At 36.6% G+C, this 21056-nt stretch overlaps 1 protein-coding gene across 1 annotated transcript; it reads left to right on the top strand.

The window, feature by feature from the left end:
• The first annotated feature begins 231 nt into the window (after window positions 1-231).
• LOC131167902 (probable prolyl 4-hydroxylase 7) lies at window positions 232-17440 on the top strand. Its single transcript, XM_058126965.1, has 8 exons — window positions 232-609; window positions 705-791; window positions 888-945; window positions 1058-1162; window positions 15415-15472; window positions 15607-15782; window positions 15847-15907; window positions 17049-17440. The coding sequence occupies exons 1-8, from the start codon at window positions 431-433 to the stop codon at window positions 17354-17356; spliced, it is 1032 nt and encodes a 343-aa protein (XP_057982948.1). The 5' UTR covers window positions 232-430; the 3' UTR covers window positions 17357-17440.
• Window positions 17441-21056: the final 3616 nt, after the last annotated feature.

Below are 21056 nucleotides of genomic sequence, written 5' to 3'. Positions count from 1 at the left end.
ACAAACAATGAACCCACAGACCTTCCATTTGAAATCACCCATGATATTGTTATTAAATAAAAAAAAATGTCCACTTAATAAATACTACATAATCTAATTTTGACATGCCTCCGCTCATAAAAACTGAATATTGACTTTGACTGAGTTTGGTCATCTCATTGGTAATGATAGCGGATCAGATTTGTCGGCCCAGTGGGCTATTTTAGCCAGGCCTTGGGCTCACTTGGAATTGGAAATCTGCGCCAGCCCATAGAATCTTCCAAACATAACATGATCCATCGATATTTATATTAATAAATTTTTTTTAAAAAGTAAAAATTCCGTGGGCGCGCTCGCAGAAAGTAATTAATAAAAAAAAAAGGAAGAAATACTTGCACAGTGCGTTGAACTTTGATTCCAAAGGCTCCACCGCCGTTTCTTCTCAGGGCAAATGTCAACCGAGCCCGACGCAGCAAAAATAAAAACGCCTCTGTTGCGGCCTCGTTGCAGCAGACGCTTTCCGATGGATTCGCGGGATTTTCTTTCGTTTGCTCTGTGTTTCCTCCTCCTTTTCCCTAGTGTCTCCCTTTCTTCTCTCCAGTTTCCCGGATGGCTTCGAGAAAACCAAACGTATCCCTTTATCTTTACATTTGTTTTTCCAGAACGCCATTGAAGAATGTCGATCGATTCTTGCATTTTTTATTTTTCTTCCATTTCGATTTCAGGCGCAGATCGGTGCTTCAACTGAACCGTGGCGGTTTTTCAGCCGGATTTGATCCTACCAGGGTTACTCAACTCTCTTGGAGTCCCAGGTCTCTTTCTCTCTCTCTGAGACTCTGTTTGCTTATTTTGTGTTTCTCTTTTTTGGTAGCAATTATATTTTGGGTGGTGTTTGGGATTTTCTCCAGGGCGTTCATCTACAGGGGGTTTCTATCGGAGAAGGAGTGTGACCATCTTGTTGAACTGGTAATTTGCCGAAATCCTGAATCTGGCATTGATTGTTTGACCTCTTCTGTTGTGTTTTGTTGACTAGCTGTTAATTAATTTGGATTATGATTGTGTCTATTTGAGGGAGTAGGCCAAGGGAAAACTGGAGAAGTCAATGGTTGCTGACAATGACTCGGGTAAGAGTATAGAGAGCGAGGTCCGGACGAGTTCTGGCATGTTTCTTAACAAAGCTCAGGTCAGTGAGCCCTACTCTGTCTTCAAATTTGTGCTGTTGAAGATAATGTTGTTCTAGTTAATACAATTAGCATGACAGTAATCATTTTCCCTAAAGCATCTGAATGTAACGATCAAAGAACAGTTGGTGGTTGGTGACTAGCACTGAATCTTATAAGTATTGTCACAAGTTATCTGGCCTTTTTTTTTTTTTTTTAGTAATAGGAAAAAGGAAAATATGTCAAGAACGAAGAGGATTACAATGAGGATAGCCAGATAGGTTATCCTCCTAGAAAAAGGAAGAAAAATAAGAAAAAGAGAAACAAGTCAAAATGGCAGAAATTAAGCTGACAATGCCATCCAATCTTGCTGGCTATGTGAGAAGCTCAGTCCTTTGAATAAATCATAGGGAATTGCCCATAAAGGAGCAATAAAATGAACTCTATCCAAAGCAACTGCGAAGGTAGAAGTCACCATCAAAGGTGCAAGCATTCACCTCTAGACAGATACTCCGAAGCATTGCAGAAACAGCACAATTCTACAACCTACTTGCATCCTTCTTTCAAAACCTCTAAAATCAAGAAGCAAGAAAACCTCCTAGTAATAGTAATTCAGACACACCCAACATTCTCTTGAATTGCTAAACAGCCTAATCCACAAACTTCTAGTCACAATTCAATGCAAAAGACTATGAGAATGCATATCATCCTAGTCTTATAAGTATAGGCCTAAAACAAGTATTGAATAAATGAAGGTGATGCTCCTCCGTTAGAAAAGAACTTGACTTTGAGGAGCGTGATTACAGATACCACTTTTAACAGCTCTGGAGCACTTCAAAAAACGTATCTTAGGAAGCCATGTAGCATCTGAAGTGGGCATGGCCTGTCCACTCAACTGTATCACTGGAAACCACTCGAAAGACAGTCAACAAATTTTTCATTCAGAATAGCCTTAATTGTATCTTGTGGTTGTGAAATGGGAGGGAGGAGCCTGAGGAATTGTAAATGTACGTAAATATTATAAGACAAGTTAGGAGGCTCAAAGGTGCCTTGTAAGGTGTCAAGTCTTCGACATTGAAAACAAGGCTATGGTTCATATGATCATGCAAATCAAGCAAATATGCATTAGATCCAAGTTTTTCCTAATGATGGAGAATGGACAATGGTACAGGAATGAAAATTTTTGAAGGGATTTCTGTGATAGCGTTCAAACCATGACACCATCATTAAATTAAATTTCAAGCTAAATGATGTGAATTAGCAGGTTCATAATCCACACTACCCATGGCAATTTTATGCCGATTCTCAACCTGCAACTCATGGATGTGGTGAAAAAAAGTCCCTGTAGGCTGAGAAATATGGGCTTCTAGAGGAAAAGAAACAAGGTCAATGTGCGCATGGGGTTTGTTGTCATATTCACTCTAAAATAGATCCTTACCCATGAATCCATTCATAGACTTGTTATATGCAAACTCAACAGCCTTGCATAAAGTCCCAGTTGCTCTGTTTTTATTTCACTGCACATATATGTATATCACCCAAACTATAATTAACAACTTCATTGTCATTTTGGGATTGACAAGTAGAAAAAGCATCAAATTTAGTGCCACACATATTCCAGAATGTCCTATAAAAGTAACTAACAAACTTGATCCCTTTATCATACATTATGGAACTTGGCAAGCACTGCCATTTGACAACCTTCCTAAAGAATAAATTAGTCACATATGATGCATCATAGGTCTTACTACACGGCATAAAATGTGTCAATTTGGAGAAACAATCAACTATAAAGAGATGGAATCATGTCCTTGGGTTGATTTAGGGACTCCAAGAGCTTTTATGCCATAATCAAGTCACTCCAATCTTGTGCAACAAAGGAAGAGGGGAATAAATGCAAGTCTTCTATCCCCTAGCTTTAGTTATTTGACTCCTAGGGATGTAAGGGAGCAGGTATGGGGTGGGATGACAATGACAATCATTGCTGGCATCCTTTGGCTTGGAACTATTAATATCCAGTCCTCAAATCTAACTGTCTCCTGCTGTTGCTGATACCCTGAATTCACCCATATTGTCATATGGTACTACCATTTTTTTTTCTTTCATCATTTTTTGCTTAACAAAAACAGGCAGGGATACTTGACCTATAATGTTATACAACAAAGAAGGATTTCATCTTGTCCGTAATTCTATTTACTTAATGCAGAGTTGCCCTTCTTTTCCACAACATGATGTGATTTGATTGAATTAAAGAGCACTAAAGAAGAACAAAATAGGGTAAAGACAATAATAGCATAGTATCAAAACTGTAAAGATGCTCTAGTTTCTTGAGAATGTTTCTCACCATTAAAATTATATAAACACTTCAGATGTGAATTAATTAAAAAATAAATAAATGATATAGTACATAAGTCAACAATAATACACAAATACAACAAAATGATTGAGGTCACCCATGAATAAGGGAAGAGGAGGATGTGATCTATAGGTATTCATGTGCTCTGAGAGAGAGCAGTAGGGGACTGCCTGCACACTGCCATGATGAGGTGTTCTACTGTTGTGCTATAGGCTGCAATTTTATGAGCCCTGAATGAAGAAGTGTGTTGGCAACTGTACAAATTTTAGGATTTTGTTTTGATATATTGGTGGCATTGTATTCAAGGCATGTGTCTAAGTGGCATGCATATTTGGTTTAGTTTTTAGAGTTTCACACATTGAACTGTGGGCATGATTTTCCACTTTCAATTTTTACCCTAATCCTTAAGCCTAACTTTTATTTAGGGTTTGGACATTAAAGTCTTTGCATAGTCACATGTTTTTTTTTTTTTAATTATTTATTTGTGTTTGTATTCAGGTCGGGACAAATTATGATCTCAGCAGTAATTGGGGTGAGGCAAATTCAGAGGAAAATACAACTCTTGTCGACTCCCCTGAATTTGCTTAAGTGCTTAGTTATGATTGGTAAAATTTCCTAAATATTTTTGCAACTCGTTTTAGGAACCCTAGAAGATCGAGGCAGGGTCTGTATACATGCCCATTCCCAATTATGACTTTGGAGACTATCCTAGACGCATTCGTCTTGAAAGAAACCAATTCTATCTTCAACTTGAGCAATGCAACTTCTAACTAGGAAATCCTTAAATGAAGGTTGGGGAACATATAACCGAGTGCATCTGAATAGATAGCACTCATGGATGAAGATCTACATATCCTCTATGGGGACCATGACTCATATCCTGGAAAATGAGCAAAAAATCAGGATACTCATCCTTCAAGCGGTTGAATGCCATGACCTTGGCACTTACTCTGTTTCAGGCTTGTCTTTCTAGTCAGGGATTGCTAGTAAACTTGAGAAAATCATGAGAAACTTTCTATGATCAGGTGTGGGGGGTCGTAGGGATCACTTAGATGGGATGAGGTTTGTAAGCCGAAAAAGGAGCGTGGGTTGTGTCTAGGTAAGTTGGTGTCTAAAAACACCACCCTTTTAGCTAAATGGTTATGGATGTTCCCTCTAGAAGAATTGTTCCTTTGGCATCGAGTAATATGGAGCAAGTTTGGTTTGGATCAGAATGGGTGGGATACCAATAGTAATCTAAGATGTTCTTTGGGGAGTCCATGGAGGTCCATTTCTTAGATTTATCTTTCCTTTAACCCTCACACTAATCTTGTGGTGGGGAGTGGTCAAGTATCTGCTTCTGGAAAGACCCTTGGCTAGGTAATGAAGTATTATCCACTTCTTTACCTTGTCTCTTTTGTTTGTGTGTTGAGCAAAATAGAATCATATCTTCATTTGTTGGGGATTTGAGTAGTCCTTTGATTTCCTGAAATCTTCATTTTAGGAGACCTCTTAATGATAGGGACATGGAGGAGTTGTTTTCTTTGCTATCTTTATTGAATGGAAGTAGTCTTTCACTGAGGAGGGATGTTCACACTTGGTCCTTGGATCAATTGAGAGTGTATTCTTGTAGATCTTTTTTTGAATTCTTAATCTGTTCCAATTCTTCTTTTCAGCTATTTCCTATAATTTGGAAGGCCAAGGCTCCCTAAAAAATTAAGGTTCTCATTTGGTTGGTTGTGCTGAATAAAATAAATACTAACAACTTGTTGCAAATCGGAAGAACTTTGAAGGCTTTTTCTCTTGATGTTTGTGTGCTCTGTTTCAAGGACTCTGAGACACCTTCTCATCTCTACACTGTGACTTTGCTTGGAGGATTTGGAGTAAATTGTTTGGTATAGCAGTGGAAAGTTGGTTATGCTTTGTATCACTGGAAGATTTATTTGCCATTGGCAGAAGGAAGGATGGAGCAGCTTTATGGAGGTGTGGTGTATTTGCAATTTTATGGGGGATATGGATGGAATGGAATGCACTGATATTCTTCGGGAGTTAGTCTGGGATAAGGTGCAGTTCTTAGCATCATTGTGTTGTGTTGGTTTTAGTTTTTTCAAAGGAAACAGTTTCTAGGAGATTCAAAGAGATTGGAGGAACGTGCTGACTTGTTGAGCTTTTCTTTTTTCTGTAGGCTTTTTTCGTTTTTTCCGGTTTGTTCCAAATTTTATTTGGGATATTTCTCATTCTCCCTTCCCATTAATATAAATTTATTTTGCTATTAAAAAAATGACTACAACCCGCTTGAACCATTAATTGCATTTCTCAATAAGGAACTCTACCCAATCAGCATGCGTAGCATGTTATTGTATGTGTGATTCAAATATCATGAAGCAAGACGATTAGGATAGGGTACAAACTATAGGGGTAAAAAGTAATATCACCAATGATTGAGGGATCTCAAAACAATATAAAACTCTTTATATCTATGTTTCTGTTTAATTCTTGAGAATTTCTAGCTGAAAAATGCAGTAGGGGGGTCATCAAGAATAAATATCCACCTATATTCACCTTGAAGAAATTAGGAGCAACCTCAAGGATTACTTAAGTTTGAATGCCTTAGTTTTGTCATTAATTTCCTAAATCTTTCCAAAACTCTAGTGGTTGAATGGGTGATCCAATGAAACACTCCTTTCTAAGCCAATCTGTGATGGGAGCTATTATAGTGCCGAAACTCATAGTGGAATGCAAGTAGAAAGTGGCTAAGCTGTAAAGCTACAAATCTTAGAAATAGTCCTGGGCTTAGGCTACTCCCTCATGGTTCTTTTTTTTTTTTAAATAAATTTTTTTTTCTGGTAGTTAAAAAAGTAATGTTTGCTGTGAACCAAGTAATACAATGAGGTGAGAACAAGATGTCCTCCCGGATCAAAATGAAAAACAACATTCAAGTGCAATTTACCAATCCCTAGCAAGATCAGGTAGAGAAAACCCCTAAAAATTTCAAAATCCCAGAGAGAGGCCAAAAAGACTGTTGTTCCCCACGACAAAACCGGAGAGGTTATGCGATCATTGACGGTTCTTGCATTCCTTTTGATCCATAACGTCCACAAAAATAGCAGAATGCCACAGCACTTCTCCCTTTCTACTCTTTCCAAAACCCAATATCGTAGGAACAAAAATCCATCCACGGCTTGAGGTGGTACATGGGCTTCTCCAAAACTAGAAAAAGAGGGCACTATAGAGATGGGTGGCAACCTTTTGTAACAACTACAAAACCAAGAAAGGGCACTTTAAACTGTTGAAAAAAGCTGTACATCTTGAGGTTAAGTTGTAAGCTAGGTTCCTTTATAGTGAGAAAACCTAATGAAGATGAACCAAGTACTCCTACTTTGCTCTACTATATACTTTTTATATCATTAGAGTAGGCTAAGTAGAATTTCCCTATAAATGGTTGCAAGACATGAGTCACAACTCTCATTGAGGTGCTAGGGGCATTAGAAAGTAAAAAGGGCTCACAGCGAAGCTCTCAAATAAACATCCCAGGTATTAAATGCAGTTTTCCACTCATCATCTAGTCTAATTTGATATGGTGGTGTTATCCACCATGCAAATCAATCTTGGAGTACCAACTAAACATAGCTAACATATCAATTGTCTAATGTATACTTGACGGTGATATCTATATGCCATGGTTTTTGATAGTGGTAGAGTAGTGTGTGGTAACAGTAGCAGGTGTAGTGGGAAGTGATTCTTGGATGTTACTTAATGAGAAGCAAGTGTAGTATCTGTGATTTTTTTTTTCCTGGCTACACAATCTTATGTATTTGTTTATTTGCATGTTTTAAGCTCTAAACCCTTCTTAAAAAGAGTTTAAGTGCATTTTGGATATTTTAGTTCAACTTACTGACGTTTTAGTGAGGGTAATAAATTCTACATTTGTTTTAAATCATTATTGATAGAAAATTGTATTTTTTTCACTTTTTTTGTTAATCATGTGTTTGATAAATTGATTAATAAAAAAAAAAAAAAAAATTATATGTTACATTAATCTCTTATGAACATAAGAGTATTAGACACAAAACATTATTTTATTTTTTTGAAGTAATAAAAATATAATTAATTTTAGACCAACAAGTTATATTGTGTAACTATAACCTAAGCTTTTAAAATTTTAATGATTATATATTGTAAATAAACTACTAACAACTTGAACATGACAAAAAAAATAAAAAATAGAAAGGAAAGGAAGGTTGAAGTTGAAAACTATAGAAATGATATAACAAATTACTAATATTATCAAAATAAAATTGTTAACTGATGCATCTCTTCTATATTAGTAAAAATAAATAATTTTCGTATCATTATTTTCCTCATTATAATCTCCCCCCCCCCCCCCTGGCGCTGTGAATGTAGAATAATTTATGGAAGGGGAAAAAAAGGAAAAATGTGAAAGTAAAAAATTATATATATATATATAGCCTTAACAAGCTTGTAGTGGTTATGTAATGGCAATAACCGCTGTAATAGTTGTTATGCAATGGCAGTGGTCTGTAACAGCCACTACAACTGTGAGTTTTCTTCCCACTGATCAAGAATTTGATTGGTCATCAATATTTTGTGTCCGTTGTGGATTTTTTGCATATGACCCAGATCTATTTGTTAAAACATAGGTTTGGACTTTTGAATGTATTACTCAATTCTACTAAGAATGAAAACTCAGTTTGGCATTGATATTCAAATTTTTCAATCTGATAATTGACTTGAATTTGTTCAAAATGAGCTTCAGTCTTTTTTCTAGGCCAAAGGGATTATTCATAAAACATCATGTATATACTCAACACACTGGAGTAGATGAATGAAAAAATGGAGATTTACTATATATAGCACGGTCTCTACTCCTTCATGTGCATGTTCCTAAAACTTTTTGGACTAATGCTCTTCTTACAACCTGTTTTTTGCTTGGATGCCCTAAGTGTTCTAAGGGGACAAATTCCCATCTCCATTGTGTAACCAAAAACATTCATGTTCTCTTTTGCGCCTTGTGTCTTTGAGTGTACATGTTTTGTTTATGTTCCTTATATTGGTCCTGATAAGTTCTCTCCATGTGCTATTAAATGTGTCTTTGTTGAATGCTCAAGAACTTAGAAAAGATAGATGTTATGATCCCCCACAATTGTAGGAAATATGTTAGTGCTGATGTCACCTTCTTTTAGGGGACACCTTATTTCTCTAGTGCTAGGTCCTCCTTGCATGAATCTATTTTGATTATTGATTTATGGTCCCCCGTCTTGTGTTGATCCTCTTGTTCCTACCCTTATTCTGAGACTTACGCTTACCAAATCCATCAGTTACTATCTAGAGAAACAATTAGAGGTTTATGAATGAAGGAAAGCAAGCACATGCATCACTACCACTGTGCGGATGTCTCCTCTATCCATCATTGTTTCAACTTTTTGGTTTTGGAGATCCATCCCAATTTGACTTGGATTTGCCAACTGCATAATGGAAAGGTAGTCAAACATGCATGCAGCATTATGCTTTCGTACTTCACCTTCCTAATCTTATCCATTCTTTTGCTTTGTCTATTTCCTCAGTGTTTTTCTATTCCTCGCATGTTGAAGTACAAGACAATTGTGGGTGGCAACATGAGAATGGATGTAGAAATGGATGCCTTGATCAATTGAGGGACATATGACTTGGTGGATCTTGCTCCTAGTAAAAAGTTGGTTGCATATATTTGGGTCTACACCAAATATCTTCTTGATGGCTTTATCGAACAACTTAAGGCTTCGTTGGTCGCCAAGGGGTTCATTGAAACATATGGTATTGATATTTTTGGAACTTCTATCCTGTTGCTTGACTAAGTTCTATTTGTGTATTGATCTCATTAGCAGCTCATTAGTAATTTCAATTGACCCTTATATTAGCTGGATGTGAAGAATGCCTCCTTGTATGGAGATTTGCATAAGAGGTATACATGGAGCAACCTATTGGGTATGTTGCTTAGGAGGATGGTAAAGTATGCAGGTTGCATAAGGCCATTTATGGTTTGAAGTTGTTCGCTCGAGCCTAGTTTGACAAATTAATTGTTATAGTCTTTGTATTTGGCTTTATCCCATGCTACTTCAGTCATTCGGTTTTTGTCCGTAAAAAGGAGATAGATTTGGTACTTCTAGTTATTTATATTGATGATATCATCATCACTGGCAATGACCAGGGGGGGATTGCAAATGTTAAGCAGTGACTTCAAGCAAAATTTCAAGGACTTGGGTATTCAATCTTCATTGTTACCGTCTTGGTCTTGAGATTGTATAGTGTAGGATAGAGATGAATCTATCTTAGTGAAAATGTATGTTGGACTTGCTAAGTGATGAGACTGGCTTGCTGGGAGCTAAACTTGTTGAAACCCTTGTGCATCCCAATGGGAACTTGTCTAGGGATGTCGGCTTGGAGTTTGAAGACAAATGTTGATATAAACAGTTGCTTAGCAAGTTGATCTACTTGACTGTCACAGTGTCACTAGATCTGACAGACCTTTTGCAGTGGGGTTAATGAGTTGTAGAATTCCAAAAACCACATTGGATGCTATTTGTAGGCTTTTGCAGTATCTCAAAGACTCTCTGTAGAGGTTTAATATATAAATGTAATAGAAATTGTGAGATCGTGGGATACTCTGATGTACATCGGGCTAGATCTGTTCACAATAGAAGGTCTACTTAGGATATCATACATTTGTGAGAGGTAATCGTATTGCTTTGAGTAGCAAGAAACAAGCAACTGTAGCAAGATCTAGGGTTGAAGCAGAATACTGCTCATATTGTGAGTGAGCTTATGTGGATGAAGTCTCTTATGTTAGAGAATGGGATTCTTGGCGACAAAGCCAATAGATATGCTTTGTGATAACCAAGCTGCCATTTATATTGCTAACAATCCAAAGTTTCATGAGAGGACAAAGCACATAGAAGTTGATCCTCATTTTGTGAGGGATGCAGTGTTGATGAAGGTTGTGAGGACTGGGTGAAATCTATGGAGTAGTTAGGCGATGTTAATATGAAGCCTTTATTTAAGCCTACCTTGTCTAATGGTGTTGTTACAAGCTGGGGTTAGATGATATTATAGACATCCATCTTGAGGGGGAGTATTAGAAGAGAATATGCTATTTTAGTGATTAGGTTGTGTTAATAGGGGTATTCTTGCCCTTAAGTTTTTGTTATTATGAGCAATATATAAGAGGGCAGACCTGGAGCTGTATGTAGACTCAAAGAAACTGCCACTCAGTCTTTTCTCTTTTTGTCCAGTTCTTCTCTTCTCCTCTTCTCTGTTCCATTGCTAACTTTCAACACACCACTGATCACATTCTTGGCATTATATTTTATCACTTGCACGACATTCTTCTCACCAACTTCTTCAATATGTAAATATGAAATCATTTTTTATTGAATTAGAAGCTTCAATGGATTTTAAAAAACCACGTGCTAGAAAGACCAACTTGAAGATCAATGAGGACCCTTGGACACCCATCGCTCCAATGGTCCGACCATCAGCCAGCATAGAGCATCTATATTCCTTCCAAGATTTTTTATGCTGTTTCAACATGCTCTCTCTCTTTCACCATATTTCTAAGGATCTGTGTCCTCGTCTCATGCATGCAAGGAGCTTTGAAACCTGGCCCATTATTGGTGATTCCATCCACAATAACACTTGAATGGACATCATTCATCAAGCTAAAAGGAAGAGCATTGTTGTACACAATGACCTGACTTTACTATGCACCTCATTCCTCTCTTCTTTCTTTTCTTTGGAGCTTAGAGTGGCTTGTTTGGTTTGCACAGATGTGAACTTACTTATTGGATCTCTAACCCTAGGATTAAAGCCTGACTCTTGTTGCTCATATCTCCCAGTGATGGGGAGGACGCACTCTGAATCCCTTCCTCTTGGACCTATCCCAATATTTTCAGGGAGATAATTTCTTTTAGACTTCTCTTGGAATTTCTTGAGAGCGAGCTTGCACTCATTTCTCACGCCTCGAGGAACCATTGGGCAAGGTCTCATTGCTTTCTTGTAGCTGCTTAAACCTTATGATGTTCCACTATAACTTTGATACAAATTTTGCATCCAAAATAGTTTTCTCCATCAACTTTGTTTGTGTATTTCCAAACAAAATATTTTTCTGCCCTTTTGATTCACTGTCAGACATGGTTTTTGGTTGTTGAAGAGGGAATAATCTGTAGCAGCAGCATAAACTTAAAAGATTTTGGGACTTGAGAATTGAAATGCAGGGAAATGGTTCTATAACTTCAAAAGAAAACATAGTTCATTCACTTCATTTTGGTGATAAGGAAATAATCCAGAAATCATTGCATTGGAGCCAGAGATCATTGCAGCTCATTGCAGGGAAATTGGAAAAAATAAAAAGTAAAAAAATAAAGAAAACAACAATAATTGCAGGGAAACAGCAGCAGAGCAACACAAAATTCAGCCTTTCAATATGGAAAATTAAGAAGGAAAAACTAACAATTGAACTACAGCAATCTTTCATAAATGAAAAAAAGGGGAAAAATGGTGAGGGACAGCTGCATGTTGGACCAAGTGCGCCTGACTTCCAGTTGAAGTCAAAGAAAGCTCACCTGTTGGACCAAGAGACCTCACCTAGATAAGAGACTTGAGCATGAGAGAGAGAGAGAGAGAGAGAGAGAGAGAGAGAGAGAGAGAGAGAGAGAGAGAGAGAGGTATCCGTGTCCTAATTCTTATTTTCAAATATCTTATAAATTTTTTTATATTTTAAAAAAAGTTATGTTGTCGTATTAAAAGTAGTATACCTTCAGTCTTGAGGCATCAAAGGCACATTTTTGCAGTCAAGGCATACACTCTTGAGGGTTTTGCATTTTAGAATACTTCTTGAGGCATTTAGGCGTGAAAAAGCACCAAAGCGCATCCCAACAATGCCTTTCGAAAAACTGCTTTAAAGTATTTCAGATTGCTGAATCAACTAGTTTTATGAATCATGGTTGTTCCTAACTTTCACGTAGCCACCTCGGGAAAGCAGTGTTAAATGAGTAGGAGATTCTTTTCTGCTGTGAGGCCTTTTGTCCATCCTGGGTCAAACCGACCACTTGTAGCATTCAGCTCCGCACACTTCTGGCTGGTGCAGGCTCTAATATCATTATGGCATCCAATAAAACTTAGTAGCCTCGACCTTTGGGCTAGCCAACTAGCCTAAAATACATAAGACAGTTTATTTATTTGTTTAGTTTTTTGGAGAAACTTAAGCTTGGTTGCTTGATACTGGATTGCCCAATTGTATGAACTGTAAACCACACAAAATATATCTCTCGCAATTAATATGGAGTTCGGGATTGGGGTGTCACACCTTACTCAATGCAAGATGTATTGGTGGTAGAACTTTAATTGGAAATCAACCTTAATGAAAGAATAATAGCTCTTCATAAAAGTAAGTTTACTTTCCTTGCAATTAATTGAAACTCAACCTTAATGAAAGACTAATAACTCTTGATGAAAGTAAGTTTGTGGTTGGTTCACAGAATGAAATAGGAAGGGAATGGAATTGAAATTGTATAGTATAATAATTTACAAAAAATAGGTTACTTTTGCCAAAGTTTGTAGTGTTGCTTCCAACACAGAATAGGATATAAATAGACATTTCCAATGGTGAAATTTGGGAATATTCCTGGTCTTTTCCATATGGATTAACAAAATTTTTGCATGGTCGTTTATTATGATGACAACACATTTTCTTTTGTATATTTTTTTTTGTCTCTAATAGTAAAGTGAGAGTTCGTTAAAAGGGCACCAAAGAGGTGATACACAGGTACAAAAAAGGAAACCAAAAGATTCAAGTACGAAATCAGTTGTGTTACAAGGTATCCAAAAAATGAAGAATAGTGAAAGTGTCCAGCAAATACGATCTGCTTAACCAACTTGTAAGAGTTGTGAGCCATCTGAGAGTTGCAAGAGAAATAATTGCTCTTTTGAAAACTTTTGTATTCTCTCCTTCCACAACTCAAAAAATGGTGAATGGGATCGAGGACAGGACTTTTTAAGAATACCCTTCCAGACCCAGATCTCCTTTTGTAGTCTAGTGCTAGCTGGCTACGACAGTAAGCAGCCAGGTTCTACAGATTTTAGGTCCTGGGCAGTGGAGAAAAATGCATCCAGAGATTCAGCATCAACTTTGCATAAAAAGCATCTGTTAATAAAAGTTATACCCTATTCTGGAGGTTATTAATAGTGAGAATCATCCTTAAAATTTCCTCAATTCCCAAGTAAACAGAAAAATATGACTTTGGTTCGTGGTGGAGTTGATCCCTGGCCTCGGCAGGGTTACCCCACTTCTTATAGAAGCAGCTACCTGTGAATTGGCCACTTTTGTTAAGCTTCTAGCTAGGCATGTTCTGGGTTGGTTTGGTGGGGGAAATTTTTGCATAAGCAGCACTGCAAAAGAGTCAAGCTCTGGGTCATGGCCATTTCTCACCAAGAGGATGTTCCAAGCAGTTCCATAATCAGAGTGACGGTCAGCATGCGTACTCACCAAACCATTTTGTTGCAAGCTGAACTGAAAATAGTACGAAATTGGATACAAGGGATCATTCGAACCACTTATGAATAAATAATTCTGAATTGGAAAAAATGTTCTACTTGATTAAGTGCTGATAACAAGTGCTGAATTAGATAAGTTCTGAAAGTAATAAGTACTATTTAGTTGTCAGAAAGTAAGTACTTATTTTATCTTTAGCAGATGATGGCTTATCCTCCTTTTCTTGTAATTATTGATTTATTTTTAAAGGATTTTTTTTTTTTTTTTTGTTTAAAAAAAGTGTTAGATTTGAGACTCAAGCCACTTCTTTGAATAGGTTGGCTAACTTCTCCCAATTTTACTAAATGGAATTTGAAAGCCTCCCTTGTAATTTCCCAAATATAACTTTTTGAATATTTTAGCAAGGGAAGGGGAAAAGTGACATAAAGTAAATTGGGAAATTAGAGAGAGTGCTAATGATGAGGAGGTTTCTCCTCCCTTTTAGGGAGGAATTTGTTTCCAACCTATATATATTGAAATCTCTCAATAATAGCCTTGTAGATCCTTTTCTCCTTGAAGTTTGCACCAAGGGGAAGTCTTGGGGTGTTCAAAGGAGGTCCCCGGATAGCATCCATGACACTAACCAAGATGCGATCATCCACTTTCCAATAGGAATAAGTTCTCCTCAAATTAACTTTCGGATTGAAAATTGATTCAAACCAAAGAAGGATGCACCTCAAATTGAGAATTTAATGAGTCTCTGCCTTGCAACAGATTATGGTGTCATGTGCAAATAGGAGGTGAGATACTTCCAGCTCCATGCCATTTCCTCCCAAAGCCAACCCCTTTAAGGGTCTTAGTCCTGTGGCATTATGTAGCAGGAGGCTGAGAACCTCCATAATGTTGATGAAAAGCGAAGGAGGAAGAGGGTCTTTTTGCTACAAAGTATTCTATGGCTTGGATTGATTAGAAGAGTGCTGTATGAAAAAGTATGTTAAGATTTTGGAGTCATTCTTATGATGGTGTTGTTGATAATAATAATGATGATGATGATGAGTACAATTTCGATGATGATAGAAAAAGGCAGTAACCAGAATTCAGTGGTTTATTGCTGTGAAATGATGGGCATTTTGAACTCCATTAGGTAATTAAGAATAAGGAATGATCCTTCCTTTCCCCAAATTCCACGAAAGCAATTGCACTCATTTGATTATTTTCACAGAGACGTTGTGTCTTATATGAAGCCTATATATTTAGCCAACTCTGTGACGCTGTAGGCATAGATTGCTGTCTGATAATTGTTGAAAATGAAGCCTATATATTTAGCCAACTCTGTGACGCTGTAGGCATAGATTGCTGTCTGATAATTGTTGAAAATGGATATCTTACTGGATGTATTTTGTTTTGCTTTGAAGGATGAAATAGTTGCAAATATTGAGGCCAGAATTGCTGCATGGACCTTCCTTCCAATAGGTAAATTTGTGACATTTTTTTGTTGATTAATGACTTAATAAAATAGATATGATATAAATTCTTACTCGGTTTTTACTTACAAAAAATAAATAAATAAATTCTTTGCACTTGTCCGAATTTGATCATATAATTAGAAAATGGGGAAGCCATTCAAATTCTGCACTACGAAATTGGTCAAAAGTATGAGCCACATTTTGACTATTTCCATGACAAGGCTAATCAAGAGCTGGGCGGCCACCGGGTTGCCACTGTACTCATGTATCTGTCTAATATTGAGAAGGGCGGAGAGACAGTCTTTCCTGATTCAGAGGTAAACCATTTTTGCCTTTTCTTTTCTACCTATTTCCCACTTACTCATCACTTATCATGTGCAGGAAAAAATGTCCCAGCTGAAGGATGATGACTGGTCCGACTGTGCTAAGCAGGGCTATGCAGGTAGTCCCTGATATAGTCTCACAATTGTTAATTCTGCTTTTATGGATTTGAATATATGGTAACACTAAGAAATTTAGATGGAGAATCACCAATGGAGAACTTTAGATGTTTATATCATCATAGCTAGGTTTTCTTTTATTTATTTTTTATTTTTTTATATTTAGTTTGGGAAATCTCTGGTTGTTCTAAAAGTTTAGTCAATTTAGGTTTATTTGTATATTTAATTACTTCGGGATTATTTCGTTGTTTCTTGTTTTATTGAGATTTCTTATGTAAATGTGTTTGTAATAGTGGGTGAAAATTATTGTTTAAATCAGAAGTGCAATTGCAGCTTCTCTCTCTCTCTCTCTCTCTCTCTCTCTCTCTCTCTCTCTCTCGTGCGGCTTTTCCCCTCCTTCCATTCTTCTTCTTTGTTCCTGCTCCCCTTATTCTTTGTTCTGTATCTAATTCTCTTTTAGTCTCTCCCTGTTCCTCTCCTGTTTGGTTCTGTCCAACTCTTTGCTGCCTCCTAATTCTATTCTGTGATTCTGCTTCTGTTTCTATCTCTCTGCACTTCTGTAGTTCTCCTCCTTCTCTTCTTCTCCTCTTTTTCTATTTCTCTCCCATAAATCTCTCAATTTCCTATCTGATTTCTGATTTCTGTTGCTGTTCTACATCACAGGGCTATGCAGGTAGTCCATGATATAGTGTCACTTTTGTTAATGCTGCTTTTATGGATTTGAATATATTGTTAGTACTTGAGAAATTGTTGTTGAAGAAAAGCACGAATGTAGCTACTTAGTTTAGGACACTTGGATTCAAAATTGATAGACACAGGCGCTTCTTCATCATCATACAATTTAGGCATGGATAAAGAGTGCTAGTGCTGATTCGTAGACCAACTAGTCAAGACTTCTGCAAGCTTTTTACTTTTATTTGACTTATAAGCCACATGTAACCAAATTGGCCTGCTGATACAAGCCAATTTTTGACACCAGCTTTTGAACTCTTTGGACTTCTACCATGATGCAAGAGCAGCCTCTACACACAAAAATTCTAGTACTGTGACGTCAGAGTTCCCTTAGCGCGTGTGCACACACCGTTCCTGTTGTGTTGCTGCTGGACCCCTAACTCACATTTTTCAAAATGTTCCATTTTGCAGTGAAACCTGATAAGGGTGATGCCTTGCTGTTCTTCAGTCTTCATCCGGATGCCACGACAGATCCAAGAAGCTTGCATGGGAGCTGCCCTGTCATTGAGGGTGAGAAGTGGTCAGCTACCAAGTGGATTCACGTGCGATCCTTTGAAAAGTCTATGAATAATGCAGGAAACGGTGGGTGTGTGGATGAGCACACAAGCTGCGCTCAATGGGCTACCAGCGGTGAGTGTCAAAAGAATCCTATCTATATGGTGGGGACTGAAGACTCCCCAGGATCCTGTAGAAAGAGTTGTAATGTATGCTCATCCTAGGGAGATCAAGTTCCCTAGTTCGCACAAGATTGATTTCTGTGTCAAACTGGGGATAAATAAAGTAGACGTGCAAGTTTTCCTAAACTATATATAGCACTTACTGGTATATTCTGCAGTCAGTATATTTCCCTACTACTACTACTACTACTACTAATAATAATAATAAACTTTAGGGCATGTTCAGTTATTTTTCTAAAAAAATGTAAAGATGTCTATATCGAACTGTCTATTTCTAAGATTTTCAACACTTGTAAGTTAGGAAATATATATATATATATATATATATATATATATATATATATATATTCTGACTTTTCAATGCAAGTGTTGCAAAATTTGAACCTAAAAGTGTTTTGTTATTCTTCAAAAAAAGTGAAAATGAAAAACAAAAACTGCTCTGCACAACTTCTATCCGTTTTGCTTTGGTTTAGTACCTTTTTTGGCATATGACACATTCTGACCAACCCTTTCGCATACTTGAGTTCAAACCAACCTAGCCAATGCGTAGGAGTGTAGCACTTTCTTCGTGAAGTAGCTGATTTGAAGCATACAAAAATGGCTTTCACTATGTGTAGTTTGTCATTTATCACAGTGAATGCGCACTGATTGATCTTGTGTAGCTATGTCACTTGTTTAAGATTGCACTCTATCATTGCTGTTGTTTCCAAGTTTGAATAAACTGCACAAAATGATCTGGGTTGTGTGGACAACTTGATTCATGTTTAAACTATAAAGTCTTGCTCCAATTTACTTATTTTATTTTATTTTATTTTTTTAGCATATGATAAATCAATTTTTTAACATGTAATCACATTTGAACAATGGTCCCAGCTAAAAGGGGAAGGAAGATATGTTAGCATTATAAAATAAGGTGCCTATTGAGGTTTGAACTTTCAATAATTAATTTCCCAAAACTCCCCCTCACAAAAAAGATATAAAATATCCCCTAGCAAATTGCTATTATCATAATATATATATATATATATATATATATATATATATATATATATATTTGAACTTTCAATAATTAATTTCCCAAAACTCCCCCTCACAAAAAAGATATAAAATATCCCCTAGCAAATTGCTATTATCATAATATATATATATATATATATATATATATATATATATATATATGTTTAAATTTATGTTAGTTTCCGTATATGTGTCTTTAGCAAAGCTATTTTCCAAATGAAAAGCAAGAAAGATTATTGATTCTATCATCGAGTAATTGTGATAGTACAATCTTGCCCAAGCTTAAAGATGATCGAACTTTCATGATAGTATATTCAATCTATGTGTATAAATTTATGTTTGTGTCCGTATATGCATGTCTTTAGCAAAGTTATTTTTCAAATGAAAAGCAATAAAGATTATTGATTCTATCATCAAGTAATTGTGACGGTACAATCTTGCCCAAGCTTAAAAATGATAGAAACTTCAAGTCACCAATAGTACATGAAATAGTCAAACCAAGTAAGTCCTAAACTAGTAGTTCAAGTCACTCACCTTTTTTAACCTTGAAAAAAATATATGCCCATGGAATCAATTATTTGTTTGTATTTAATGTTGGGAGAGATAGCAATGCATTCTTATTTGAAGTCTTGCCATTTTTAAAGAAAATGAAAACCATGCAAATGTGATTAAATAAGAGGGAGCTAATGTCATGTGTTAGGGTTTGATAGTGTGACCTCGATTAAAAGAGAAAGGGGGGGGGGGGGGGGGGGGTGGGGAAGATGTCTTCACTTGTCCTTACTAGGGATTTTTATATTGGATATTGAATAACTTAGATGATGGCTTGTGTGGTTGTCTTACTGATTGAATATATCATCTAGTTTCACATGTCATTGAGTATGAAGGTTGCTTGCCTTTATGAATTCATTATTTTTGGAATTGATATTTCATGCCTATGATGGCTTTCGAAAACCTCTCGAGTGTTCATGACAATCGGATTGAACGTGTAGTTATTGGATGACTCTGTTGAGGGAGAGCCTTGACGAGTGTCGCACGACCCGTTAATTGAGTTTAAATTGGTGGTCCATGACAGTTGGTATCAGAGCATGGTTTGCGTGAGCCCGGTAGGTGTGAGCACTGTTGGCCTAACTGGACTTTTCAATCTTGTTTTGATGATAACAAAATGAAGGATACTTTAACATGTGTTGTTGAGTGGTTTTATTTCAGGTCCAAGTAAAAGGACACTTACGGTTAATCATGGAAGTAAGTTGGAGATCAAATGTCAATCAAGTCAAAGCTTCTCAGTATATTGAAGCAATGAATGACAAATGAAGAGCTTAAAGGCCAAGAAGATCTTGAAGTCAAAAGTGAACCTCAAGAGGCTGTAAGACTTAGTGATTAAGGAGACCATGCTTAGAAGGATATTTGTAAGTACTTCAAAGCCATTACTATTGAGATATGTGAAGCTCCTTAAGATACAAAGACTTAGAGACCAGCACTTGAATGACTCTTGAAAATATTTTTGAAAAGTTCCAATTAAGTTTTTCAAGTAAACTAGATTTTTAAAGAAATCAAAAAATGAAAAATATTTGAAAAAGAGGTTTGTCCAGCCGATTGACTTGTTGAACTAAACATACCCAATCGACTGCAGTACCCAGCCGACTGACTAGTTTTGAATGTGGTTTAGTCAGTCGACTGATAGGAAACTTTCAGCAAAGTTAACTGTCCAGCCAACTGACTCAAATGAACTGAAAATGCCCAGCCAATTGACTATTTTGAACGTGGTTTAGTCAACCGACTGACAATTTATCTGAATTAATTTTTGAAAGTCAGAATTGTGTCATCTGCCTGTCCAGCTGACTGACTAGTGCAAAAATTGACCCAGACGAGTGAGTCAGCCGACTGGCTCTGTAGGGAATTTCAAATTTCAAACGTGCAAGAAATTTTTCAAAATTGATTCTCTGAATTAATATTTTTTGAAAAGTTACCTAAATGATCTGTATTAAATGAGGAAACTTTTCTTCAAAAAGGTTTATAAATACCTCCCTTGTTCAATGAAAAAATACAAGCACACAAGCGATATACAAGCAAGCAATACACGATTTCTATGCAAAAATTCTCCTAAAGCTTTTTCTTGTTCACATCTTTTTGCTGGGGGAAAACTCTACAAAGTTGCTGGATTGATAAACAAGGTTTTGGTTTTGAGCTACATCTAAAATCCTTTTAAGAACCATTGGTGACTTCTAAACCTTAAGCTTCACATTGTCTATTTAGTTTTGGTTTTGAAATAAGATTTGGAATTTAACTTGTACAACCTGCTCTGTGTTTTGAGAGTGTTTTTGTACGCAAATCCATTTCTTTCTACTTGATCTTTTGCGGTTCAAGGCATTGTTGAATCGTTAGACCAAGCATAGGTTGTTGCTTGGAGAGGTTTCTCTTCCTGAAAAAGATGGTGATTATTATAAGGTTTTTGTTCCACCTCGGAAGGAACAAGGTATAGTGAAATCTTTAGGTGGTTGACTTAAGGCGAGGACGTAGGCTGGGGTAAGCCGAACCTTATAAAAGTTGTGGTGTCACTCTCTTTCCCTTACTCTCTTTTAAATTTCAGCAAAGATATAAACTGCGTGGATGTTATAATTCTTTCAATTATAAAAATAACGCACATTGGAAATTAAATAAATCTACACCTAATTTGTTCTTGGGCTTGTAGAAACCAAAATGGAGTATGTTGGTTAATCAATAGTTT

The sequence above is a fragment of the Malania oleifera genome, chromosome 11 (genome assembly GCF_029873635.1).
Source record: "Malania oleifera isolate guangnan ecotype guangnan chromosome 11, ASM2987363v1, whole genome shotgun sequence".
NCBI lineage: Eukaryota > Viridiplantae > Streptophyta > Magnoliopsida > Santalales > Ximeniaceae > Malania > Malania oleifera.
Note: the sequence above shows the minus strand (reverse complement) of the source record. Positions and strands in the feature narration are given on the sequence as shown.